Below are 27,807 nucleotides of genomic sequence, written 5' to 3' on the forward strand. Positions count from 1 at the left end.
TATCAGATAGACAGTATTATTAGATATTCGACCAATGGGCTTACAGATAATTAGTCATGTGACCAGTGCGGGTGCCATTTGAGGTCACTGGTCACTAGTAGTGTACAAGACTGCCTCCTTGTGGCACTGTCACGAAGTGCAGGACTTTGAATGCCAAGTATTATGCAGAATTTTATGTTGACAAAGAACTGATGATGGCAAGAGACATTGTGGAACCATACAGTGTTCTAGAGGCGATAGTCACCATTGTAATTACAGAGTCATATTTCCAAACCAGTGCCTGGTCAGGCTGTTTTCGGGAAATAATCTTTTTCATACCTTCATATTGTTTTTGCTTTGTTTCCTCAGTTTCCCTATCAATCAAATAAGGTCAATGACCTGGACCAGACGGCTGTCACCATGGTTACTTGAAGTGTAGCAGACACCCTGTGGTGTTAAGTTACTTTGTGGCAGGATGGGCTGGTCACCATGTACATTTTGTATATGGATGTGTTCGAGTAAGAACACACAGAGCTGTAGTTTATTAGTCTAGACCATGTGAAGGTAAATGCGATGCATTTGCCTGCCAATGCTACCTTTCTAGTTTGTGTAAATGTCTTGACGTACACACTTTTGTTTTTCTTTCCCAAAACAGCCTGTTCGGCCCCTGGTTTGGAACTGTAACCCTAGCATAATAATAAACCAGGGCTTACCAACTTTACAGCAGGTAGCAAGATGTACCCACTAGGTACATACAGGATACAACAATATGTGCCTATGCAACTTTCAGGTGTTAATAGGGGTTGCTGGTGGTGATTTGGAAGATACTGGCTAAAGTGTGAAAAAGGGAGCTGTGTTTAGACGTTGAATCAATGGTCGCCTGCATATATTGTGTATTTGTACTTGTACTGTACAGACCCCACGATTGTATCATAGCTTTGTACCGGACCCTTGTACAGTACAGTCAGATTAAAATGCTCATTGATATGGAACGAAAAGTGTGGATGTCTTGCTTTTGTGCAAGTTTGTGTGTACATGCTTGTCTTTTTGTACATGACTTGTATGTAGAGTATGCATGTACCTAACATATGTAAATACTGTGTGTGTGTGTGTGTGTGTGTCTGACTTTGAATATTTGTATGTTCACTTGTTTCCTTTTCTGTGTGTATATGGGTACATGTATGTGGTGTAGGTGCCTGTATAATAGTATATGAATGCATGTTTCTGTGTGTGTGCTAATGGGTGTGTGTTGATCTCCAAGCAGATCCTACTGTAGCAAAGGATACATGTAGTATCAAAAGCTAGCAGAGGAGTTAGCCATACACACTCCTAGGCCGGCTTCACTCCTCTGCCAACTTTTGATACTATCTTATGCTACCGTAGGATCTGCTTGGAGATTAGGTGTGTGTAGCAGGGCATGTGAGTGAGCTTTGCAGCACAGACAAACCATATTGTAAAGTAGTCTTTATTTTCTTTTCAATGCAGACTCAACAGTTACAGCTTTTCCATGCATCCGTTTTCCGCGAAGTACATTTTTCGCTGGTAAATCAAACTGCATGCAATATGCTGCAATATCATTAAATTACACTAGATGGCGCTGCCGTCAAAACGTATGAGTTACATGCATTTTGTATTCAGCTACTTTTAATCCCTCTCCTATCATCAACTCACGGTTACAACAAAATTGACAGTGGTAGTTTCTGCTACTTTTAGTGCGTTTTATTTTCAAAACGTATGAGAACTCAGAGAAATATAACATTATTAGGTAAAAAGTATATATGCCGTATGCTTGGCGTGAAGCGCTAGTAACAGGTGGTTTCAGCCTGGGAACGAGAGTTCGTGACGTCAGAGAATGATGATCTTTTCCGCCAGGCGATAGAGACCGGCTACAGTCTGAAACGACAGAGAAGATGGTAACATCTTTCAAGCACAATGAAGACATTTTTAAGCCATCAGGACTAGACAGGAGAAATGGCCTTTTCTGACAGCCTATCCTTCCCTGAGAAAATTTCCCGGTCTGTGCCATCATGAGCTAAGCGGGTGGGCAACGCCTGCGTCTGGGAGCTTATGATGGTATGGTTACCGCTAGTTTACCTTTTACGCGGGGTAACCTATTTCCGTTGTATTCGATATTTTTAAAAACAGGGTATTTGGGGATACATGCATGTTTCAAGTGGACGGACGGTAGTTAACTGGTTTTAAATTGGAATATCTAGAATAAATTGCAATTTGGAACAACAGTCTGTTGACTTAATTTGACCAGATACACCCTCGCATGTAAAGGTAGACTAGCACTAGCATTCCCAGGCCGCTTGCTTACCTGTTCCTTCTCCATCTGGTCTATGACTGCGGGCTGGTAGTGATTGCTGCGGCGGTTCCTGCGCCAAAAGGACGTGCCGGAGTAGGTGGGAGCTGGCTGGGGGGCAGCCGGGGCCTGGAAAACACAGTCACTGCGTCAGAAACTATGCGATGCTCCAGTCTATATGTTCGTGGCTTGGCCTACGTAGCTAGTGCAGGTACTCTATGGGGGAAAGGGGACCTTAGCAATCCCCGAGCCCTTGGGTGATATCTACGGTGTCAAATGTTGTCACAATGTGGATCGGTCTTAGCCTGGGTACCTTCCGTATAGTAAGTCGCTTCGATGTTTATTATACACTATACACAGTCGCTTCTCTGCTATGTCTGGAAACCTTGACATCTCTTAGGTCTAAAATCGTCCAGATTTTGGTAGCAGAAGCGAACATAGAAGCGAACAACTACCCGGATTGTACCCAGGCTAGATCGGTCTATTGACATCATCAATGAGTAAAGTTGGCGTGACCAATTTCTGCGTACCTTTTCTTTTTCTTCCTCTTCGTCGATCATGAGACTCATGAAGGACTCCTCCAGCGATGGTCTCCGGCCCGGCCGGGAGGAGGACTTGTAGCTCCGCACGCTCGAGCTCGACGTGCTCTGGTTTTCTGTCAGGAAGAGAAAGGTTTAACATTAGTTAAACTTTATCCGCGTAGTAACCTATATCCGTTGTGCTGCTTAACAGGGTACGCATGGATATCAAGTCGATAGACGGTAGTTTCAAATTGTGATATTTTCAAAATATTGCAGTTTGAAACAACCATCTGTCGACTTGATACCCCTAAATACACTGCTCTGAAAAAGAACGAATAAAGGTTACCCTACGGATAAAGGTGAACTAGCATTACATGTTCACCTTGTTGTATTACTACAGTACATACTATAAATATCCATATGAGCAATGAGGTTGTTGTAACGTGCTCGAGGCACCTTACATATTTCACAGGGGAAGTCAAATGGTGGAGGACTTACTCTTCAGGCAGATACTCGACCCACATACAGGCATTATGTATCAGCAGTACAAGGGTTTTAATGGCCTACTTCGCAGACTTCTAGCGACATTGGTCATATCTTAAGAATACTACTCTCCTTTTAACGTCACAAAACCCACACATTACAGAAAAAGTGGGATCTTTTGTCTTCCACTGTCTCAGAAAAAGAAGTCAAACCCAACAAGTTACATCTTTAAGTTAGACTAGGGTAGTCGTTTACTATACTGCTTTAGTGCTCACCATCAATAATCATTTGTCTGTCTCTTTTCTCTTGTCACCTGCAATTAGCCCTCGGCCAAGAATTTGCAATAAACTTATATATGTCAAGAATCGGCAGTTTTTAAACATGGGTTCTCTAATGCCGGGAGAGGAATTTTCCACGGCGCTCAAGACATTCTCCTGGCCCAGAGCAGAGTAGAACAGAACAAGCCAACTTACCTATTGTTGTACTGCCGTCGTGGCTGCTGCTGGTGTGGGTGGACGTTTTTCTCTGAAAAAAAACATCGTAAATACGTCAGAGTCATTAGGCAAATCATAGATGCACAAGGAACACCTCACCTCACCGGTCCCAAGAAACAACATTACAATAAAGGTCCGTTGCCGATGGGAATGCGCCTTATGTCTTGTATGTATATTTCCAGGTCAAGTTCCGTTTCTTTAACATGATTCAAAAAGAGAGAAGAGCATGTTAGATGCAGCCATTAGCCATTGCAACACATAGTGTCTTAGTTCCCTTTCCATTTAGCCTAGTTTAAAATCATTGTACAAGTTTAGTTTTTTTATCTGCATCCATAAGACCACATGTGGTCCTTTTGTGCATTTAGCCCTCGGGCATGAATATGCAATAAAGATTATCATATATTTATTTGCCGTTTACTACAAATTTCAATTTCCAGCAGTCCTTCATTCTTTCTTAAACCCTCACCTTCTTGAGTTTTTTCTTCTGTTTGTTACAGTTGCACTTGCACTTTTTCCTGAGGCTGGGCACGAACAGCTCCTGGCACGGGCACTCGGGCGGCATCAGGCCCTGCAGGACCAGGCGACGCTCCCGCTTTCTTTCATTCAGCACAAGCTGGGACTCTCGCTTCTCGATTTCAGCCTGTAAACACGAGAGAGGAGCGTCAAGGATTTCGATGTAACGTTACTGCAGCATTAGGCGTAACTGTAGTACCAAGCGTAGCTGCCATGCGGCGCTCCCGCTTTCTCTCGTTCAGAACCAGCTGGGATTCACGTTTCTCGATTTCAGCCTAAGAATACAAAAATGTAAGAGAATTCTTTAGATTTCTATCTGGAATTAAGACTGTACTACAAGGCGTAGCTGCTAGGTGGCACTCCCGCTTTCTCTCCTTCAGGACCAGCTGAAAACTTAACTCCGCTTCTCAATTTCAGTCTTGAAAAAAAGAGAAAGCTTCAGACATGAAGTGAATTTTAGACTGTAGTACCAGACGGAGCAGCTAGGCAGCGCTCTCGCTTCCTCTCTTTTACTAGTTTTAGGGCCAGGTGAGATTTACGCTTGAAAAAAAAAAGAAGATAAAAGAGCAACCCGGACACCGGAAGTAATAACTGTGTGGATGCAGCCATAACCCAATACAAACGTAGACAAATGCGATCCTTCAACCCGGGCCACCCCAACCTGCCACACAAATTGCGGACACACGCCTAGACAAACAGACAGTGACATTATAGCATCAGTACAGCTTTTGGTCACTAGGGGGCACTCCCAAACTGTCACATTTTTCGGGCATGATCAGTTTATCTTCTTCAATCGTCCTGCACGTCTGTGTGTACGTGTGCAAAGGTTTTCCATTGTTTGTCTGGAAACATCCTGAAGTCTAATCAATACACGTTACGCTGTTATCTCTCTGTAGAAGCTGCCGTAATTATAACCATTCAGCTGACTCCCTCATGCGCGAATTCCACCTGTCCTTTCTTGTTTACCTCGTAAACAAACCCTATCTGCCATGACGAGCTACAACAAGCAGCGTTACCGCCTCAGTCAGCGGGTTATAATCGTTCCCATGGCAACGGTTCATGCTCCCACGCCCTACATTGTTATGGCAACACCCCTCTCTACATTTAGCCTCCTTCACAGACTTTTATTTTTGGGAGCACCATTTTGGGCGATCGCTGATTCGTGATTTTCAACATATCGGGACAAGGTCCTTATATATACGTATTTTATCAAAATCCTTGCCCTTGGGCTAATTGCAGGTAACATAGTACTTTAGTCTAAAAGCTAACTCTATAACTTATACGAATATGCCGGGAAAGTGGTTTCTGTGCCTCTAAATTTTCCCGGCTTAACTTAAGAACCTGGCCTAAGTGATGAATAACGAATCAACGCCCCCTCAAAATATAAACGACAGCGCTCATAGAGGACTGCCCTCTACATGACTGTCTGTCAGACGCTGACTGCATCTTACATGTAACACCATACCATGTGTACAATGTTGTAGCAACACTTCTCTATATCTGTCCGTCGGACCATAGGCGATAGGCCGTGGAATTCTTGTTGAGGAAATGTACAAGCAAGTGGGCGCCCCAACCAAAACTCATTGGCCCATTTTCTGACGCTGTATGCATCATACTACCGCATACAATGTTGTGGCAACACTCCCCACTATATCTGTACGCCCGACGATGTCTGCATCACAACACCGTACAAAGGATCTAGAAGCCCGGTCAACGACCGACAAGGTTCCTGCATTCAGCCTGTTTGGTCATAAACACGTTTCTAAGCTAATATGTAGCTCCTAATGTGGATCATTTGGGCAAAGGTAAAGGTGGTTCCATAGGCTTTGGTGATTTATTCTTTTCCCCACCCAGTCTATAGTGCAAGGTATTGGATGTTGAAGAACATCCCTCTCATTTCACCGCCTTTTACTTCTCCAACCGAAGTCAGGGACCCATTTTGACACCTGGGTGGAGTAAGGAAAGTTTGGTAAGGGCCAGGAATGATAGGAATCAAACCAGATGTCGCTCGATCACATGCCCTCTAGCCTAGCAAATCTGGCTCCCCTTCATTGCCGTTCGCCCAGTAAGTATTTTTCCATAATCTCGAACCAGATCCACGGTGCGTAATGTATAGTATCAAACTTCCCGTAGGTGCCCTTTTGACTCCCTTGGCCGGCTACACTCCTTGGCCAGCTTTGATACTATCTTATGGCACCGTAGGATCTGCTTGGAGATTATTTTTCCACACAGGAAAGAGAGGCGTAATCAAACGAGGCATCAAATAGCATGCATCAAAGTAAAAGAGCAGCCACATGGCATCTGTTTGGAGATGAAACAAGAATGTCGTCTAGCCACGTTACAATATCTTGGCACCTATCAGATATCAGTTTTTACCAATTAAGGATGTGCAGTTGGCTAATTAACCACACGCGGGGCAAGGTAGAGTTACAGGACATGGACACTTTTTTTTTTGGGGGGGGGGGGGCACACCCAGAACAGAATCTTCTGCACACCTATGATAACCGGTCACCTGCAGTTTCTCTAGTCTAGATTTATTATCCCTTTATGCTCCTTGAATGTTAAAAAGTACAGAGTCTTTTTTAGGCCGGCGTTGGGGCAATGAGGTGCTATCTAATGTATCTAGGGCACTACATAGGGATGCGGAGCCCATCCCTCTCCTTCCACCACCTTTTACTTCCTTAACCTAAGTCAGGTACCCATTTTACACCTCGCTATCAACAGGTGTGAAACAAACAAAGCAAACTCAAGGAAAGTCTTTAAGAAAAGGGGAGATCAAAGGTACTGAGCAAGCAGTGACAGATATTAAAGACAAGAAAGGTGAAGCTATTATCCTCCGTTAACTTGATTACTTAACCTCGTTGCGCGTCGGTTTTTCTTACAATAGTCGTGCCCTTCGTACTTAACAAAGTTAGCACGTATTCAGTCATTGAGGAAGAAATAAACAATAACAACTTGCATTGGCAAAAACAACAGCAGCCATATGACCCGGTGTTGTCATATGAAGTAGGTCCGATACATACTGCATTGTAAGCTGTATATTAGCGCCTCTCCTCTTAATGTTAGCCCGAAGAGTTTAGAGTGAATCAAGGAGGTTATACAGACATCTATATCATCCTCCTTCTGTGAATCAAACAAAGACGTTTTTAAAGAAAAGACGCACTCTTGGCGTTTCAGGTCGGCTGTTAACGTTTGAAACTTTTTCTTTTCCAAGATCTGTTAACAGATATGAGCAGACCTTCATCCCGTGATAAAACCGCACTCTGTTTCGATAAATTTGGCGCGCCTTTTGAAGAAGTTCTCGTGCCAGTCTCTCCTTGCATTCCTGCTCTGTTGACGCTGCGGCGTGGAGCTGAGATGTTCTTGTTGTCTAAACACGTGAATCAGACCGAGTCGGGGATTGTTTCGTGAATGGTTGTAAAGTGAGATATAATCGGGATGTTTGAGAAAGCTCTCCTGTGATATTTACACTTGTGTTCAGGCACGCGAGGGTAAATATGGTGCTTAGATAGTCTGTACAAAAGAAGACCCAGTTACTGGACGTTATAACGTAATCTTTGAGAGATAGCTGATAATTATAAACGCTTACACATTATGATTAAACATACTCTGACTTGGACTTTGTGTTTTGCTACTTTATTTTACACTTGTGTTCAGGCACGCGAGGGTAAATATGGTGCTGAGATAGTCTGTACAAAAGAAGACCCAGTTACCGGACACTGTAATGTAATCTGTGAGAGATAACTGATAATTATAAACGCTTACACATTATGATTAAACGTACTCTCGCTTGGACTTTGTGTCGTTGCTAGTTTATTTTACAGCTGTGGCGGCGTGTGCGTAAAGGGTAATGTGTTTGGCCCATACTTAATACTCAGCGGTTCTTGGTTTGAATCACCCAACATGCCATCGATGCTGTGTCCTTTAAAAGGACACTTTCCAGGTGTAACAATGGGTACCTGACTTCGTTGGGGAGGTAAAGGGCAGTGGAGGGCGAGGTAAGGGCTCCACCTTCCAATACTGTACCTAAACACAGTAGACAACAACCCACTGCCAATACGATGCGGCCCCAAAAGTCCTCTGTTATACAGTTGCTCAAAAAGTCCACTTTATACCTTGTCGCATACGTCTGTGGCGATATTCAGGTGATCGTTTTAATTATCTGGCCGGAGAAAAAATTGAACGCGACAAAAGCGTCCTCTTGTTGGACCGTTTAGATAATTTCTGACACTGTGATAGAATAGTTCTAGTACGCATGGTGTGTTTTAGATTCAAAAGTAGGTTTAGTTTGACGAACAAGCTTGACATAACTGTGCCATGAGTGTTGATGTTTGGTCCGGCAGGTCTTGACTCGGACCAACCCTCCATACAAAGTATATGACTCCTTGGGTCAACGTATCATTTGGTCAATATTGACCATGGTAAACCTCTAATTGATATCAGCCCTACAGCGTCGGCTGTGGCTAAACAGTCCTATACGAGAATGACAGTCTCTGCCACATAGGACAAATCTGTAAACGGACTCAGGTCTAGTTCTTTTCTGCCCTGCGCTGCGCATCGGCCTACTTATCTATGATTTTAGCTGCCTGGACAGTGTGAATTTCCAGCTGGATCTGTCATTTGCTAGAGTCCTCTCAGTGCTCTGTGTCGATATGTCAAGATCAAGATACTTTGAACAAGTTTGTCTTGCAGATGTCGACATTTTCTTTAACCATAGCTGTGTCTACCAAAGTACACGTGTACTAGCGTTTCTCTTTACTGAGATCAGTTCTTCCAACAACGTGATGATGATATAAGTTTTGACCGGGTTGATTTTGCCTTCCATCCAAGTGACAGGTGTATAGAATCGTTTTGTCACAAGTCGATGACTTGTTGAAAGGTGTTAATCGTATGGATTACACGTAATCTTTTTATATGTTAACCGAAATTTGTTCCACCAGATCGTTTGGGATGCTGAAAAGGGAGTAGAAATTGACCAATTACAAGTGACCAACTACAATTCCACTGTCTCCAAAAAAGAAGTCAAACCCAATAACCCGTAATAAAGAGTTAGCTTTTAGACTAAAGTGGATACCTGCTATATTGTTTTAATACTCTCTGATCTGTACCCTTTCGTGTTACCTGCAATTAGCCCACGGGCAAGAATTTGCAATGAACAGAACTTCTTTGATTTATTATCATTATCCGATGATTGAAATGAAAACGCCGCGGCTAACAGTCGCAATGCTACGCCTATTAACGATATCACAGCACCATTGTTCTAGCTGACCCTTTGACCGACCACTCCAGTTACACAGCCGCACCAGCCGCATGTTTTCAATAATATTTGACAATAAATCACGTTTTATAACGCGCTACTTTGATCTTTCCCCCCAAGAGCACGCCTGCTCAAGGGGTGACCTAGCCTCTACCAGGCTCCACAGGTCGCTAGAAAAATAGCAAAAATGGGCCAAATAAGACAGAAAACACACCAGAGGAGTACAGTTTGCGAGCAGATAGACCAGCACTCCTATGCCAATTAACTCCTACTAGGCTTTTATTCCTAACTTGGCCAAAGTCCCCTTATTCGGCCAGCCGGGAGTCTGGTAGAGACTAGGGGCGACCACTTGTCCGCGGTTACAAGAGTCTAGACTCCGACCGTGACAAACAATCGCAAACTTGTTAGACTTTGGCTATGGATATGTTTGCTATGGCACCTCATAAATACATGGTAAAGTTCAAGCATCAGAAGCATCACTTCAGCGCGTGATAATCTAACGGAATCATGCAAGGCGGCACGTTGTACCCTCATGGGTATACACATGATACATATACACTGGAACAACTGTGAAAATCTAACCGTTTTATGCTAGGCTTAACTCCCATTTCTGAAACGGGCCAAGACGCTAAACAAACCAAGACGCTAAACCGTTCGGTCAAAAGGCTCAAAGCCATTCGGTATGGTCAGTTCAACAGTCCATGAAACCCACTGTTACACCCTATCCAACTCCTCAGCCCGGCCTGGCCTTGTCCCCCGACCCGCGGTATTGTTCTGAATGTAGCCTAATCAGCGCTCACAAACAGACATGATTGTACCTAACTCCCCCTCCCTCCCACTGCTGATTACCTCTTCTCAGGTCCTTATCCTGTTACTGATGGTTGTTCAGATCATTAGTATGACACCTGGCGGTGGGAGGGGGGTGTCACGGAGAAGGAAAAAATGCAAATTGTCATTACTCATAAGATAGTGGCATTACCCTATCAGCGGGAACGTTCAAGTGTTTCTATGGTATAAACAGCATTGTTCAAGAACGTAAAAAAAAGAACTATCATAAGAGAGAGAGACACACAGACAGGCAGAGGGACAGAGACAGAGAGAGAGACAGTCAGACAGAAAGAAAAACAGAGACAGACAGACAGACAGAGAGGCGAAATGCAGACCACTAGAAAGACGTTCAAAATCTCCCAAACACGCGTCAAACACTGATCCAAAACCCACAACTCCACCTTCGAATTCCTCCCTTCACCAAACAAATTTGCAACAGCAATATCCGTTTTCTCAAAGAGTACCGGAGGAAATTTCAAACAGTGTTGGGCTGCTCAAGGATTGTTGAGAATTCATACTGTATTATCGGCAATATCAGCTATACGTATTGCAGTTAGGAAAGAAGTCAGGTCTCTGCGAATTCGGTTTTACACCTTAAATAACTTTCACGATCTTCATGCCAATCTTTTCATTGTAACTTTTACGAGACATTACAAAATATTACTCAAATTCTTCTCCCCAAAATTGCACATCACAGATGTTTCTTTTCACAGATAAAATGTATTTGAGTTGCTAAGGGACGTTTACACAGCAACGATTTTTCTAGGCCTAATATTGACGGGGATACCACGCCTGACGTTTATTTCAGTCGCCGGTTCCGGCAGTTTTCCGTTGCCTAGCAACGGTTAGATATCGGTTATCTCAGTCCAATTTTCAGCAATCGATTTTGTGGTCTCAGGGATTTTGTATCGTGTAGCTATGTGTTACTGACCAGCTGGCTATGATTCACTCAGCCTTTATTGAGACGTTGGCAACTTTTGCTTCATTGCAAGTCTTTTTCGTGGGACACTATGTTAACTTTTTGTTTGGGACGATGCATCATCGTTTTATGTCATATAGCACCATTTATGTCATATAGCACCATTTATGTCATATAGCACCATTTATGTCATATAGCACCATTTATGTCATATAGCACCATGAAAACATAATAAGTCTATTGCAAGTTTATGTCCAGGGGCTAATTGCAGGTAACATGAAAGGGCGTACAAATTGTGTAAAACAGTATAGCATATATAAAATAAAGATCTGACTCTGCTTCCTAACGTAAGTACATGGATTGGCTTAAACGAAAGACGAACGAACCAACTTTTGCTGTGATGTATGTTTTTGCTATTAGGAGGAGAGTATTTTTCTATTTCTATCAATTACCGGTATTAACATAGATTTTTTAAAGAATCCGTGTAAACTAAGCGGTTGATAAATGTATGTGTTAATATAAAAAAAGTGTGTTAAAACGTCACATTGTTCACCCGTTGTTGTATGTGATGTTTGTTGACCAATGCTCTCACAATTAAAACCAGATTAGGTGCAGTGATCCCTTCAAGCATTTCTTTAGACATAAGCCTGACAAATGTGCGTCTTAATTAAATGAAAGATAACTAAAATGCCTCATATACCTACCAACCCTTAGCAAGACCTTCTAAAGTATAAGCCGTACGCATCAACTTTCTCAAATGCTATACATATACCAAATAACCGAAAACTACAATATCCGTTTCTCCTACGGTAACGACCTGACTTTATTTATAAACAAGCTTTTCAAAATGCCACACTTGCCCGCCAACCCTTGGCCCCCACACTAAGAAATACTTCCTCCTAAACGCTGTTGTCAAGTGTTTGTCATCCACAGGCGGACACAGTACATGGCGTCACGCATATGCAATGGGTCTCTACGCAGAGGTGTGACTCCGGTTTGTTGCACTGGTGGTAAGTTGAATAGGCACTGGGGATACCGTTTGATAGACGTACAGAATATCACAAACTGAGCACGCGACCCACAAGCCGGGGTCGCACAACTTTTGGGGGATTACAATGTCACACGTACATAACATAAACCCCTGTACTGGCCTGAATACTTTCGCGTGATCTTCTTCTCATGAGCCCCGCCTTTTTTCAGCCGGCCAAGAAAACGGCATATGAAGAAGAAGATCACAATTTCCCCCAATCAACATCTACTTGGAAAGCAGAAGGCCTGGTCGTTCGTCGTACGTCGCAAAATTCAGCTGTTCCTGTAAATACTAGACTAAGGCTACAGTGGTTCAGTGAAGATACATAGCCACATACATGTACCAAATATCATTACAATCCACCTAACCCAGAGGTCTTTAAGCTATGCCGACGACAAAAACACGGAAATACAGACACACAGACAAACACACACAGACACATGCACATGTACATGGAAAACCACACACAGATAGATAGGCGGACACAGGGACGGGCATACAGACACACGGGCAGACATAGAAACACACACACACACACACACACACACACATACAGAGAGAGAGACTAGGGAGAGTGTGTGTGAGTGAGTGAGTTAGTGAGAAAAACAAAACACACACATGTACAAACACGCACACACACATACAGAGAGGAGGAGATACGCCAGAAACAATACTCAATTTTCCTTACCCCCCGACACACACACCCCTACCGTACCTCATACTCGGCTACGATCCTGTCCCGTAGTTTCTCCATGTATCTCTGGTCGTTAATCCTCACCACGTCTGTTCCCATCAGCCTCCTCAGACGCTGCTTACACTGTTCCCCCGGCATGGCGCTCCTTCCACACCGATTAGTGTCGCCAAACTTTGACTTCCCTGCCCCGTGCGACTAATACAAACTGAAGTTTGTCCCGCTATCGCGAGTAGAATGAACTCCCGGCACCTCCTAAATTTTACCGCTTGTTTACTCTGGTCTCCAAGTTGACGTTCGATTGTAACCAGGAAATTCTGAGGCACGTTCTTTTTATGACGGAATTCTTCTAAATATTCTGTGCTTGTCGTCAACAGGTGTGTGACTACGCCTGACGTCGAAATGTCCCAAATTGACTAGTTCTTGCCCGTTGTCGCGTCAAAGCCTGGCCTATCTGAAGTTCAGCGGTGGTGGTATGGTACAGTTTTGTTTGTTCCGACGTTCCAAACTTCTCCAAAGCGACGTAACAGCTGTTCGGGAACGCGTCTTTTGAAAACCCCTGGTTTCGTGGAACGTTGCAAAAACGGACGAACAATTTCAACAAATCCAGGCTAAAACCCGTTCTGACAACGCTGCACGTGGAAGAATGGCGTCCTTATATCGCTGAATGGCGCAGACAACCGCAAAATAAACGCCTCTAAGTCCGGCTTAGCCGCTAGTTATTCTTCAGTAGAGGTTTCTAGACCACAAACCCATTCCCCTAGCACGCTGCTTGCGTAGGTCGACCACGGACGCCTGACAGGTGGTTCGGAGCGCCCGCACTAGCTCCCGCTTGCGTCCCTCTCCCCTCGCTGACTACTTGTCACTTTACACCACCTGTCTTCTAACATGCACGCGTTGTTTGTTTGACAACAACACACGTCACGATAAAGTATGCGTATCCATTCTGATGTCATAGAGCGCCAACCGTGGCTTCCGTTTGGTCTCAGTGACGTCATAATCATATCCTGGACTTTCTCTGTAATGTAGAAGTTGACTGAGAAGATAAGAACCTTTAAAGATTTGCACATGCACCCTTAAACCTATGAAGTGGAGCAGCCCTCGTGACATGAGAAGAGGACATCTCTTGGGGTCGGGAATGAACTTCTGCAGTGCTATGATTTGTCAGTAGGTGGCGCTTGACGTCTGGAGTTTTCATGATGTTTGCGGCAGCGATAAGAGAAATGTGGAAGTTATTCTTTTCGGTAAGGAAATGTTTCTAATAGAATGTCATTGTTGTATCTGAAGCATCTTAATTTCGCAAATATCATGTAAGATGGCAAAACATAATATTTCTTTCCAAACATCAATAAGATGATAGTGGCCACCTAAACGCAAGGAAAAGGAGAATCATCATACCGAGTAGTAACTTGTAGTGGTAGTGATAGAGACATACGGCTTTCAAAACTCATGCATATATATGGCAAAGCGAGTTCTTTGGTCATGTCATAATCACAAATCGTGGATAATGCGGAGGAAGAAGGACTGGTAGACAACGGAAAAGACAGGAGGATGCATGTATCAGAGAACGGACAGACCGTAAATGAAAAAACAAGTGGCCAGGCCCTCTATGAGGCTCCAACGGTCAAACAGTTATACTATGGGGCAAATGGCATGAGATGAGATGAGATGAGAAAGCGTTCAATGGCCTCTGTTACTCGTTCTTGGATGGAGCTGGCAAGACTGGCCAAGGACATTGATTGGGCTGAGATTGAGAATGAGTGATAGAAAGAAAGACCCGACACTATCTGAACCTAAACCTCACCTTAGAGTGTTCCACCAAGGTCGTCCCTGTTTGTTTAATTTTCAACACCACTTTTCTGCCTTACAAATCATCAGATACTCACAAAAATAGTTTCAACTATGCACATTTATGACCCAAACGTATTCTGTTCAATACTTTGGACACTTCGTGTGCTCCGGTGACCTTGAGCGTCAACGTAGATCATCCACATGCGCCACACTTCAACTTCGTGTACGTCTCGTTACCATAGCAACGGTTGCAACGCTAGCGGCAGCTGATATTTGCGCTCACAAAGGGGCGTTGTCACAAATATTTCGATTCATGACGTTATGTTGCATTGTTTCACGATATCTGGACTATTGGCTGCATGAAATACAGCGAAAATGGATCCGGGGAAGCTTGAAATACGAACCCACCCCCACATGACTGTCCGCAATGGAACATTCCCAAACAATCATGGCGGACGGGGGTTAGGTAAAGAGCTGTGGTCCCGAGCTACAAGTCAAAAAGAGGAAAAGTCCTAAAACGGCTTCTTTGCTCGGTTCTGAGCGGGAAATGGTGCGATAGAGACGATCTAGAGGTGTTGTAGATCCGTTGTACGGGGTTGACACGGGGCCATGGAGCGCAGACAGACGGCTACACCTGCCCACAGGGCCCGATTGCGGCGACTAGTCGGCTCCGAGGAGGTCCGAGTCACGGACCGGGAGTTCATGTCCAACTTACAGCGCAAACTGGAGCAAGAACGGGAGGTAAACAGTCTCATCAGCTTCTCTAAACCTCTAAAACGTCCGTATGTGCTTAGCTTCACCAAGCGAAGGCTGTAGAAGCCTGGACCCCTCCCACTCTCCAAGCAGAGGTTCGACTCCGGATGTTTTTGACGCTTTGCGAGGCTTTTTGTCGTGCATTCTATTTTGTCTGATCTTCTTCCAGTCCACTGTACAATGAAGAAGATGGGATTTAATTGGAAGCTCGACAACAACGCACAAAAACGCGACAAAAACAGTATCCCGAGCCGAACATCTGCTTGGATCTAGTTGTATCCCATCCCCTTAAATTTGCTCAATTTGCATGCACCTATTTAATTCAAGTGCTTGTTATTGAGTGGCATTTTACCTAAACACCGAATTCAGAAAAGCTGAAATAGCAACGTATGCATCCTAGTAATAGTCACATGTATGTGTTCTAACACTGAATCTGACGTCTGAAAATAATAGTGTGCTGATATAGGAATGCAAAGATCTATAATAATTATTGCTGCATCATGATCACATGACGTAAGGTCCAGGCGGATACTGCTGGTATCCTTGGTGACGTGGTCCACTTCAGACGGCTTCACACTCACAGCAATGCTGGGGTCGCATTTCCGAGCCAAGCTGTTTATGGATACAAAAAAAAAGAGAGCGTACGCCAAGAAATTTGCACAAATCATAGTCATAACTATGCAATTGGTTCACGTTTTGAGTGTCTTTTTGTCTTAAAGTGTCTTATTTTTCGTTCTTACAAACGCCCAGCAGCGCACTGGTTCGGAAATGTGATCCTAATGTAACAAGCTTTTCTTGCACACTGTGTGCTAACTGCGTAGTACAGGGGAGACAACAAAAATCTTGTGTTTCTGACAACATCTCAATTAGACAGAACTATGAGTTGTAGCTCAACCCTTCAACCCTATTGTACAAACCTGGATGATGTTACATATTCACCTGCCAACATCCATACCAACATGTAAACACAACAAAACGGAAACAATTTCTGAGCAAAATTCTGCGCATACGACGTAAATTACTGGTAACCGAGATTTTGATAATCATGATATTTGATAAAATGCAAACTTTCTTCAGAAAGCGAATGAGGATTGCTTGGACAACAAACATATCAAATTACAACGTAAACATTGGCACACCTGCTGAGGTCTCTTCTTTAACAAAAGAAAATACACCAAAAGCAATCATTTTTACTGCACAAAAAAGACTTTTAACAACAAATACATTAGGTTCCAGTAAATACAGCATATACATGTAGACATAAACCTGCAATGCCTTAATGTTAATGTGTATAATACACACAGGCTAGATGGTTAGGGAAAGTACCCAGTGGTCTGGCTCGGGGCCAAAATACACACCCCCTACTTAGCTACTGTCCAGGTGTTAGCTCACCTGGGCTGAAAGGCACAGTTTTAAGTACCTGTCCTGGTCTAAATGTGGGGAAGGTTGACAATGTAATGTTATATTTGTTATGTCAAGAAACATAATTCAATTCTACCCTTCTTTCAAACATAATAAGTTAACAAGATTACATTTTCCCTAGTGTTTTGGCTTGAGGGTGATATGCAGCAGATTGTGGTATTGTTGTCAAATTGCCCCAAGCAGTCATTATCTTTTTTCTCAGGCCTTTAATTGAGTCACAATTGGCAAGAACTGAAATAGCAACCCCATTGTCTTATTCCTTAAAGGCTGTTACATCTAATCTATAGTGGTGCTAACAATGGGTACTGAACTACTAGAGCTATAACTTATAGTATAAGTACATTGTACCTGTTATTTACAAACAGAGTGACTCAGCAAAAATATAAGCTCTGTTGGTTACTATGAGGATGGGACTAGGTGAGGTGAGGTTACTTAATAAGAATGTCTGCAATTGCGTACTACTGTTGTGGAAATTTTGTTCCACTTCCAGGGTTGAGTAGTGGAAATCATGACGGCATCTAACTTTGATTATGACATGTTTATGTTACAGGACTGGCTTTTAATGTGCCAACACTCTATTGCTATCAACTGTTAAGTAGGTCATACTAAAGTGGGAAATACCAAACCAAATCAAATACAGCACTTTATCATGTCAGCAGCTTTGATGATAACAATGACAGTAACAATCACATTTATTTGTCCACAGATGAGGATGAGGAAAGAAGAGCAAGCTCGTGCGAAGTTAGAACTAGAGCGACAGAGACGGGCGCGAAACTGGCACCCACCGCCCCCACCGCCCCCGCCACCTGGGCGGGGTGTGTCTGAGGAAACTGACACCCAACCAGGACAGGCCAGACAGCTTAAAGTCAATCTGTCGTTAAACACAGCTGGTATAACACCGCGAGAAAGGCCGTCAGAGAGTGGCGACAGCGGTAACGTTAGTACGACAAACACGGGTAGAACTCAGTACCGATGGGAGGAAGGAGGCGCCAGGCCCAAACGGCGGACGCCAAGTGTGAGAGAAATCGAAGAGTCATACACCGTGCGACCACGTCGCTCCTCCCAGTCGGAAAACCGTAACCCGTCCGTTCGCAGGCCCGCGGGAACAAGCCAAGAGACACAAGCATCACAGAGAGTGATCAGTGGTACCTCACCAAGGAGGTCAATAGTTCTGCGGGAATCAGCCGATGCTTCCACGCGAAGACCGCGTGTAGACTCCCAGGGTGATGCCAGAAGCGAGTCTGACAACAGGAGAGGCGTGAGCACCCGTGACCAGCAGGAGGACAGGCTGTTGGACAGGCCACAGTCTGGACAGAGAACTGTCTTCTTCAGGACTCAGAACACGGCTCCAAGACGCACCTCAAGGATGCTTGAGACGGACTCCATATCCTCAAGACAGGCCCAGGCTTCCTTAAACAATGCTGTGTCCAGAACAAGAGGTGACACAGAGTCCCTCCCCAATGTTACTAATGGTGCGTCCCCGAGAAGACTGGTCACGCAAGGGTCGTTGTCTGCCCTAACGGAACGTGTCAATGCGGTAAACTCTGGGGTGGTCTCGAGGAGAACTCCTGTCAAATCCAGGGAAATAGCTAGAGACAATGCTGCAGTACCAGTGGCAGAGGCAGGAGGAGCTGTTGGGGTGCAGGCATCCAATGGGCAAACTATAGAAAGGTGACCAAACGGTCTTTATATGTCTTAAATCACCCATATGTGACACACGTGCTGTTAAACAATTTTGCTCTTTGAAAGACCTAAAAAGGTGCAAAATTTGCTGCCTTATATTCGGTAATTTTTAAACATACAATATTAGACATTTTTAGCATTATTATCATACTTCCTTTTAGAGCAATTTTGAGGTCAGATTGTTGCATTTCATACAGGCATAGTAAAGACCATATACTGCCAATTTTATCATCCATCCATTTCAGAGAATTAATCGGGAAGCCACATTGCTCAATGCATGCATTATATGAGAATGAACCATACACTTCTATCAGTTTTATTTGGATATTTCAGCATACTTTGTTTTCTAAACATTTCAGATCAAATCGTGGAGTCTCGACCAGTGTCATCGCTGCTACAGCGCCTGTCCCATCCCCCCGCTCCCTCCTCGGTACTACCGCCCCCCGTCCCTCCTCACCCCCTCCCAAACCCCCCTCCATCCACTCCCTGGGTAGCCATGGTAACCATGATGATGACTCGGAGCCTGAGGATGAGGGCCCCTCCTGTAGGATCTGTCAGATGACAGAGGAGACAGTTGACAACAAGCTGATCGAGCCGTGTGGTTGTGCTGGCAGTCTAAGGTAATATTCATTCAAACTTGTGAATCTTTTGTAAGCAGCAAAACTATGGAAGGACCTGTCACACCGATCTTACATGCATAATCTGAACTCGAAGCATTGTTTGAAGCTATCTAGGGAGTATGTCTTGGTGTACTTGGTGGCAACAAGTTCCATTCTACAGTAATTATGGTTCTAGAGAAAACAATTTTTGAACACGTCTGACCAATTGCTAATAGAATGTATCTGCACAATCACGTGTTAATGAGATCAGGTGTCTGTGACTTTGGCTCCAAGCTTGATGAGTGAGTGTTAACTAAGCTAGATGGTTGATTGGTGTTGCAGATACATCCATAAGGAGTGTCTGAAGCGGTGGATGGAAACCCGACACAGGCAGGGCCACAATGCGCGCATCTGTGAGCTCTGTCACAAGGCTGTCACTATAGATGTGGGAGCTGATCTAAGAGGGCCAGACCCCAGGCTTAGACTGGAGGTAGGTTGTTTGTGAGTGTAATACTGTAAGACTCAGTCTAGAGGTTGGCTGTTCTGTGTTTGTTTACCAGTACACCTGTACTTACTATGTAGGCTAGATATTTGTGTTTTGACATAGGCCATGTTGATTTGATTAATATGGATGACATCCTCTGGGAACCCCAAAACGGATTGGAACATGCAAATAAAAAAAGGTTTGGCCCAAAAGATTGCCTTTATTATGAAACAGAAGTGAGGAAGGTTGAATAATTGACTAAACACAGAGTATGATAAGCCAAACATTTTTTTTCCTGTTCTTCTTTGACCATGGAATTGCACTCTTTGAAATTAGGGTAATTGTTTTCCAATATTTTTTGTTGGCAATGTACAGCACACATTTTGCAGCTACTTTTTACAATTTACTGTGTGGTTACACAGTAATAATAGAATTTCTAGCCCTGCAAGTAGTGTAATATGACTCTATCTCACCTACAGCAGGCAGAGAGAAACATGATGCAGTCAGGGCTGTACATACTGATGTTACTGTCACACATATAGCAGTAGTAGTATAATATGTGCATTATATCACCCTTACAGCAGGCGGAGAGGAACATGATGCAGTCTGGCCTGTACATACTGATATTACTGTCACACATACAGCAGTAGTAGTATAATATGTGCATTATATCACCCTTACAGCAGGCAGAGAGGAACATGATGCAGTCTGGCCTGTATATCCTGATGTTACTGCAGCTGTGTGAGCGCAGACTGAGTCAGCTGGTGGACATGATGGAGAACCCACCCCCACCGGGTGGAGCGCAGGTAAACTCAATTTGATTTCAATGTTAAAAGATACTGTAAATGCAGAAGCTTTTGCGGTGGTTAAGTGTTCATGTTTTTTGCGCCAGCCACTTAACCGCAAACTTAAGACCACCGCAAACATTTTTCCATGGCAGTGAGAGACTACAGTGCATGGTGCTACCGCGAACTTAAAACCACTGTGAAAAGTCCTTTTTCAAGCTACCGCAAAATTCAATCCCCGCAAACTTAAATGCACTTACAGTATTTTGTATATAGTGCTGTGTGCCAAGAAGCAGGATTCTAGCCAGTATCCATCCTTCTGTTCTTTGACCGAATTTTACTGCTTGGGACAGGTAAAAGTTCTGTATGATTGACATGTTGACATGTTCTGTATAATTGACATATTAAAACAGACGCCATTGAACGAAACAGAGTCTACCAGCAGAATTTGCCCCTCAAACTGCAGGAAATAGCATTTCAGAGGGTCTAGATTTCAAAATTTTCTAGGGGGAGTTTTGGACCTGCCTAGGATTGTTTCGCCAGAATTCAAAATCCAGAGGATGGAAAAAAATTCAGGCTGGCTAGAAAACAGTGTATACATGGGGTTTTGTGTGGCACAACTACAGGGTGTTTGTCTCAGAAGCAAGAGGCCCTGCGATCAAATCCTGATCTTGTGCTCTTGGGAAAGGCACCGTTGGGGAGGTAAAAGGCAGTGGGAGGAGAGGGATGGGCCTCGCCACTCAATACTGTGTCCTAGACACAGTGGATAACAGCCTACTGCAACTACGCCTTAAAATGGCTTTGGGACTTATAACCAAGAAGTAACATCATGTGTGTATGCTAGGTCAATGCACTGGACAACCTTATGCCACATCTTTAGAAAAGACTCCACGTTAGAAACTTTATTCAAGCCCACACTCAGGTGTAACCTCTTCTGTGGCACTGGGCTCAAATCATGTGTTTATGCTGATTTAAAGTGACATGCAAGGGAATTATCCTGTGAAAACCCCTACATGAGAACATATTCGAACTGTCTGACCATTAAAATTTTTTACTACAACTTCAGATCTTGACACAAATTGGTAGAACACGACCGCCCTCCCTTGACTATTCTCCAACTTCTGCATGAGCCATTTTCCAACTGATTCTTAATCAAAGTTCAAGTGTAATTTCGGACAAGAATTCCATTTTGGACCTGCCTTTGTCAATTCACGCTTCCACTGCTCCCATGAGGGAACCTACCTTCCCATTAGTATGTTCAGTGATGGGAAAGGACAGCAAGACTGCCCACAAAGTTTGTTCTTTCACCTCTAGAAAACAGTGAATGGCACCCAATTTCTGTAGAGGGGTGTCAGAGAAACTAGATAACGAGCTCTTAGATGTCACAGAGCACATCAGGAGGCATACACTATAGTGCTCTGTATCTCTATATTTATAAGACATGACGCCAAACATATTTCTCTGAAATAGAAGGAAGACCAGGGCTCTAGCCAGCGTCCGTTTTTCCGTCAATTGACGGAAATTTGCTGCGTCTGACGGAAAAATTTTAAAACCAATCTGTCCACCTTGACGGACAAAAATCCTTGGTGGAAGCTACAGGCGGCTTGGGGACGCCGTCCACGGCCGTAAAAGCCACACACTGTTTGTTTTGCTTTTGTTATGATTGTTGACAATGTGTGTCGGCGCCCTTTCGCATACGATAATCTCATTAAAACCCGTTTTTCAAGGTCTCAGTTCAGTCCTTCTAATTAATTTTCGCGGTTTTCGCGACGATTGTAATTGGCTGACGGAAAAAAACTTCGAGCTGGCTAAAGCCCTGAGGATGACAATAGAGCACACTTTTTCTGTAACGTGGCGTCTGTGATGTTAGGAGGAAAACAGGTTTCTTTTTGTCTGTAAATGGGAAATATCATCTTAAAGGATGGAATTTTGGTGGCAAAACTACCAAACTCCATTCTAAATTTTCCATGTTTACAGACAGAACAGAGTCTGCTCTTCACTTTACCTTGTGAGCGTAGAGGGGACAATTTGAAATGAAATGTATTTTGTCTTCTACCCTTTTTTATAATGATGTAAGGTTCCTTCCAATGGACCGATCCCAAACCCCTTGTTCGATCATAGTTCTATTTCGAACACCTCAGTCACAAATAGCCATTTCTGCCCCACTGGCACAGTTTTTGACGGATGTGTTCGAAATAAACTTCTATTTGTTAGACAGGATCGGTTCATTGAAGAGACTCAAAACACTCCAGTTCAGTACCCTCCAGGGCCCTACCACTGCACACTGGTGGGGGGTTGGGGGAATTGGCATTGCCCCACTACAGCATAACAACAGCCTGAACACAGCTCATGCACACCTGTGTGTTTCCCTGCAGGCGGCTGCGGCTGCTGCAGCTGCTGCGGGTGCTGCAGGTGCCATGGGGGTGGAGCATCCGCTGGCCGTCGAGCAGCGCCAGTACATGATGGACAGGCTCATGCAGCTCAGGCACGGTAAGTCATAGGTCACAGGTTAGGTCAGGCAGGGTAGGTCATACATGTAGGTCACTGACAGCTGAGGTATGTCAGGTCATAGGTCACAGCTTAGACATGATAGGTCAGAGGTCACAGCTCATCCACAGTAGGTCGTAGGTCACAGCTCATCCACAGAAGGTCATAGGTCACAGCTCAGGCAGGGTAGGTCATAGGTCACAGCTCAGGCAGGGTAGGTCATAAGTCACCTACAGCTCATCCACAGTAGGTCATAGGTCACTTACAGCTCAGACATGATAAGTCATAGGTCACAGCTCAGGAATGGTAGGTCATAGGTTACAGCTAACATTAGCACAACTAGCTGTAAGTATTGTTTAAAACTGTGTTCTCTCCTCCCCAGGCATTGCCCTGTTGACCGCCATGGAGGTGAATGACAGCAGCGACGAGAACGACAACGAGAGCTACATGTCCCGCAACGACATCCGTCGGATGGGTGAGGCACTCGCACGGGAGCGGTCCCAGCCACGCGACAGGAACAGAAGGGGCGGGGCCGGGAGGGGCGGGGCCGGGTTGTCATAGCAACAGTTGTCAGGGTTGCCATAGAACCTATTTGCTGGGTATCACATCAGTGTTCAAAGTAGATGCCGTGGGAACATGAGGGGTGGGGCTGAGCTTTCATAGTAAATGTCTTCATAGTAAACAAAAAACACGTGACTGGGTCTCACGTCAGTGATTAGTGTGGATATCATTCACAAGTTAAAAGCAAGAAGAAAGAAAGAAACTTATAGTTTTGGTAACTTGTCATGGTTGTTGTAGAACACATGGCTGCTTCTCACATCAGTATTGATAGTGTATGTCATACAGCTTAACTCAAAAGCAACATAAAAGAGGCAGAAGAGCATAATTTTGGAAACTTACTGTTTGTCATTGTCATTGCACCTGCTGCCATAGTTACTGAAGGGTTGGGTCTTCATCATCATCATCATATCATCATCATTGCTAACAGTGTGACTTTTGCAAAGAGAAGACTCCGTCCATGTAACTTCACGACTTGTACAGAAAATAGAGAAATGTGTTTACAAAGAGGCATAGTATTTTGTTGTATGATATGCATAAGTAGTAAAGTAGTAATAGTATTTTGCTGGTATCGTTCATAGTATCCCTCACAACAAGTGGCCAGCCATACTTAAGGAGGCATCACAGAGAACCACGTCATATGATGTGTGCGATATCTCCGGATCCATAGCAAATTGATATGCTCATAACTTGAAGCACAGTGATGATGTAATGATAGAAGAAAGGTTTACTTTTCTAGGAACGACTTGTTAGATGGTTTTATAAGGTGTTAACACAGTACGGAGTTGTAGAATATGTTGACTAATGTGGGCATATTAAGCTACGGTTACACAGAACCAGTAAACGACTGACTCCCTACTATACACCTGAATAGCCAACCTATTCAGACCTCCCATCCACAGCCAATGTTTTGAAACATACAGGACTGAACCAACCATTGGCCCAATTGTGGTAGAAGGTCAGGACGGCTAATGTCTATGTATGTGTAACCTGAGCTTAAGTACATGCACATGAAAAAAAACTATCATGATCTCTGTGGAATTTCTTTTACCTGCCAGGTGTAGTCTTCCATTTCTTATCTGATTTGAAACTTTGATGTTAGACCATTTAAGAAATTTTCGAATTCTATGTTTGATATCCTTGTGTCTACATTCAATTTGTTATTTTTTATGTCTCTTTGTATGTTTAAGGAAAATAAATAAATTATGTTGAAATAGATACACCATATTGCGTGACAACATTTTAGTCATCTTGAAAATATGCAAAAGTTTATGAGTATTAGTAGCCGTCCATGCCTCGAAAACAATTTTATTACATAAAATTTTCCTCTATGGTATCAGAAGTGGATATCTTTTGAATAAAGATGCTTTTATATACCACAACTTCTATTGAAAGTTTATTGTCTTCAAAGTCTTGTGCTTCTTAATACCTTTTTCTCCATGAAAAATGGTTACATTTTAGCGTCAGACTTAAGACTAGAGTAGTTGCTTACTGTACTGTTGACCATTGGTTGTCTTTTTTTTGGTCACTGGCAATTAGCCCTCGGTCAAGAATCTGCAATAAACTCTGTATAATAAACCATTGTCCATTAGTACAAAGATTCGCCAGTGTTTTGCGATACATAATATTACAAACGCCCTGTCAACCTGAACTTACACGTTTTATCCCACCCCAGGCTTGACGAATTGTTCTTCATGTTGTCAGTAAGTCCACAATCCATCATGAAACCCAATGGGATCGCCTGATTTGGAGAAAAATGATGTTCTTATGCAATGTTCAAGGTAGGCAGGATTGCCATTAAGACTTGGGATTGGTTCTAAATCAAGTCAAGATTCCGACTGCCGGTCTTCGTGGGTGAAGAATTGTGCATATCTAGAGTAAGGCCGTATTGATTTGAATGAATATATGGATGGCGTCCATTGGGAACCCCAAAAGCGGTGCGAGCGTGATGGAAAAAACGTTTGGTAAAAACGATGCTCTCACTATGAAGTCTGACGTTAGGAAGATTGATCAAATGACTGAACACAACACACGGACTATTTTCATATATTTATGCTCTTCTCTTTTACATTGACTTTGGAATTGACCTTGGCATTCTGCGACATTAGTATGCGTTTTCTTTCAATTAGGGCTTATATTTGCTCATTTTGGAGAGGAAATCCGATGAAAATTGATGCGCGAATTTCATCCATAGAATTGAACCATTATATCCACGGAAATATTCGGAAATACATACAAAAATTCGGAAACACACACACAGACGCGTCCAAAACAAAATCTTCATTTCCATGAAGCTCCATCAGCCCTGCTTGAGTAATCCTCTTCGAAAGTTTCTCACAAAATTCCTGGACGCCCAATCGTGTGTATAGTCGGGTAAAAGTCCCGAGAAAAGGTGAAGACTTACACAGTGGAATTGGCTCCCCACAGCCAAATTATCAGTAACATCGTTTGACACAAAACGGATTGGTCATTCCTCCTCGCTCGATAGCAGGACTCCCTTGAACTTCATTAACGTCATGTATGAACGTGATTGCTGCCAATTTCAACCAACCTGCGTCATCTGCCTCCTACCTCTCTATCGCGCTGAGAGCGAGTAGTCAAATACTATAATCAAACCCGTGAGTCATCCAGCTTCATTGGAAATCTTCCAGAATCCAATCGAACGAACTTGAGGTCTTAGTCCCGGGTAGAATTACCAGGTGACCTCAAGGTCACCAGGCTGAATTGTGCTCAGCTAGGAGAATTAGAACTTATAGATTTTCTTCGTCCACTTTTGGCCTGTGAGCTAAACGTTCGGCTCCGAGGTGCGTCCTTTTCTTTTGATGTCTGAGACGTCTTTTAAAAGGTGACAGAAGATCATCCTGGTTTTCTAACTTCTTTGTACAGGCGTCATTGTGGTTTTATACAAGTACCGGTAGGTCTGAGACAGTTTTCGAACTTTTAAATACATGTACGCCTTCTGAATTCCTTCGCAAATCATGATACATTGTTCAGGAAAAGAAAACCAAATTTTTAGTCGTTTCAACAGCCGTTCTCCAGTTAGAATGACCAGACACTAATGACACACGACAATTTCAGACACTAAAATAATGTTGAAAGTATTTAAGATAGTACGTCCATCTCCCTAAGCCCCAAGTTGTCAAATATGGACAACTAAATTGGGGGTATACGTCGCCTGAAGGCTTGGTCTTCATTTGCAGAATGTTTATCTATCGATGTTCTTCTCTTTGCCAGTTACAATGCCACGTGTTGCATACTTAGGCAGACATTGCCAGGCTTACCTTGTCTTTACCGCTATTGGTAATTCCCACTTTTCGTCCAAAACAAACTGTAACAAGCTTTTTCCTGATTGCTAGCCTGGGTACCATCCGGTTTCTACCAGAGCTCCTTGCAATCTCTGCCCTAAAAATCGCTTGGGAACGTTATGCCTATTTTAGGGCAGGGAGTGTAAGGGTCCCGGTAGAATCGGATGGTACTCTGGCTACCTGATTGCTTTCGTGAGTATAACATAAAACTTTTCAAGACAAAAGTTAACAGGCATCTCTCATCACAACCCCGTTAGCTTAACTCCAAACTTTTGAGTTGGTCACAATGTGTCTTGTTGAAAGCGTTCAAAGGTATCAAACAAAAAAGAAGTTGGTTTTGTGTCCTGCTGTATCTGCAACATTACATTTAGGACTGCTTTAAAGTGGAGTTCTTTAATTTGAAATGACGATGAATGAATGAATGAATGAATGAATGAATGAATGAATGAATGAATGAATGAATGAATGAATGAATGAATGAATGAAGAAAGGAAGGAAGGAATGTCGCTTGCTTCACGTTTGTTATATGGAAATTAAGTAGAGGCTATGGTGATAAAGTAGAAGCACAATCACAGTGATATAAGAGTGTGATATTTCACTACATCTACAGCGACTACATGTACAGAGATATCGTAGGTTCATCTCAGGACAGCGGTACGCTGTAGGTATACGGACAGATATGGGGCTTATGATATATGATTCATCTTAGTGCATAAGGAATATGAACTTGTGAATATTTCCTATTGAAGTATCAAACTTCACTTGTATACAAATTGAAGATATTTTTCCGTTGGTGTATAAAGTACATTCCACATTGACAATGACTAGAAACTTGATATTTGATATAATTTTCTCGGAAGGAGGGTTCGGTTCTAGGAACGGTTACAGAACATGCCGACACAGATGACTTCCATGCTGAC

General features: G+C 43.4%; 2 protein-coding genes across 2 annotated transcripts; one reads left to right on the forward strand and one right to left on the reverse strand.

The window, feature by feature from the left end:
* Nucleotides 1-1,428: 1,428 nt before the first annotated feature.
* LOC118421670 lies at nt 1,429-13,893 on the reverse strand. Its single transcript, XM_035829116.1, has 6 exons — nt 13,045-13,893; nt 4,249-4,422; nt 3,762-3,813; nt 2,815-2,939; nt 2,300-2,413; nt 1,429-1,872 (listed from the first exon to the last, which is right to left on the reverse strand). The coding sequence occupies exons 1-6, from the start codon at nt 13,159-13,161 to the stop codon at nt 1,825-1,827; spliced, it is 630 nt and encodes a 209-aa protein (XP_035685009.1). The 5' UTR covers nt 13,162-13,893; the 3' UTR covers nt 1,429-1,824.
* Nucleotides 13,894-15,150: 1,257 nt separating this feature from the next.
* Nucleotides 15,151-24,959, forward strand: LOC118421872 (E3 ubiquitin-protein ligase MARCHF7-like). The gene is made up of 7 exons (XM_035829376.1): nt 15,151-15,552; nt 17,693-18,657; nt 19,029-19,289; nt 19,611-19,758; nt 20,436-20,558; nt 22,913-23,027; nt 23,407-24,959. The coding sequence occupies exons 1-7, from the start codon at nt 15,421-15,423 to the stop codon at nt 23,583-23,585; spliced, it is 1,923 nt and encodes a 640-aa protein (XP_035685269.1). The 5' UTR covers nt 15,151-15,420; the 3' UTR covers nt 23,586-24,959.
* Nucleotides 24,960-27,807: the final 2,848 nt, after the last annotated feature.

Source organism: Branchiostoma floridae, chromosome 8 (genome assembly GCF_000003815.2).
Source record: "Branchiostoma floridae strain S238N-H82 chromosome 8, Bfl_VNyyK, whole genome shotgun sequence".
NCBI classification, from domain to species: domain Eukaryota; kingdom Metazoa; phylum Chordata; class Leptocardii; order Amphioxiformes; family Branchiostomatidae; genus Branchiostoma; species Branchiostoma floridae.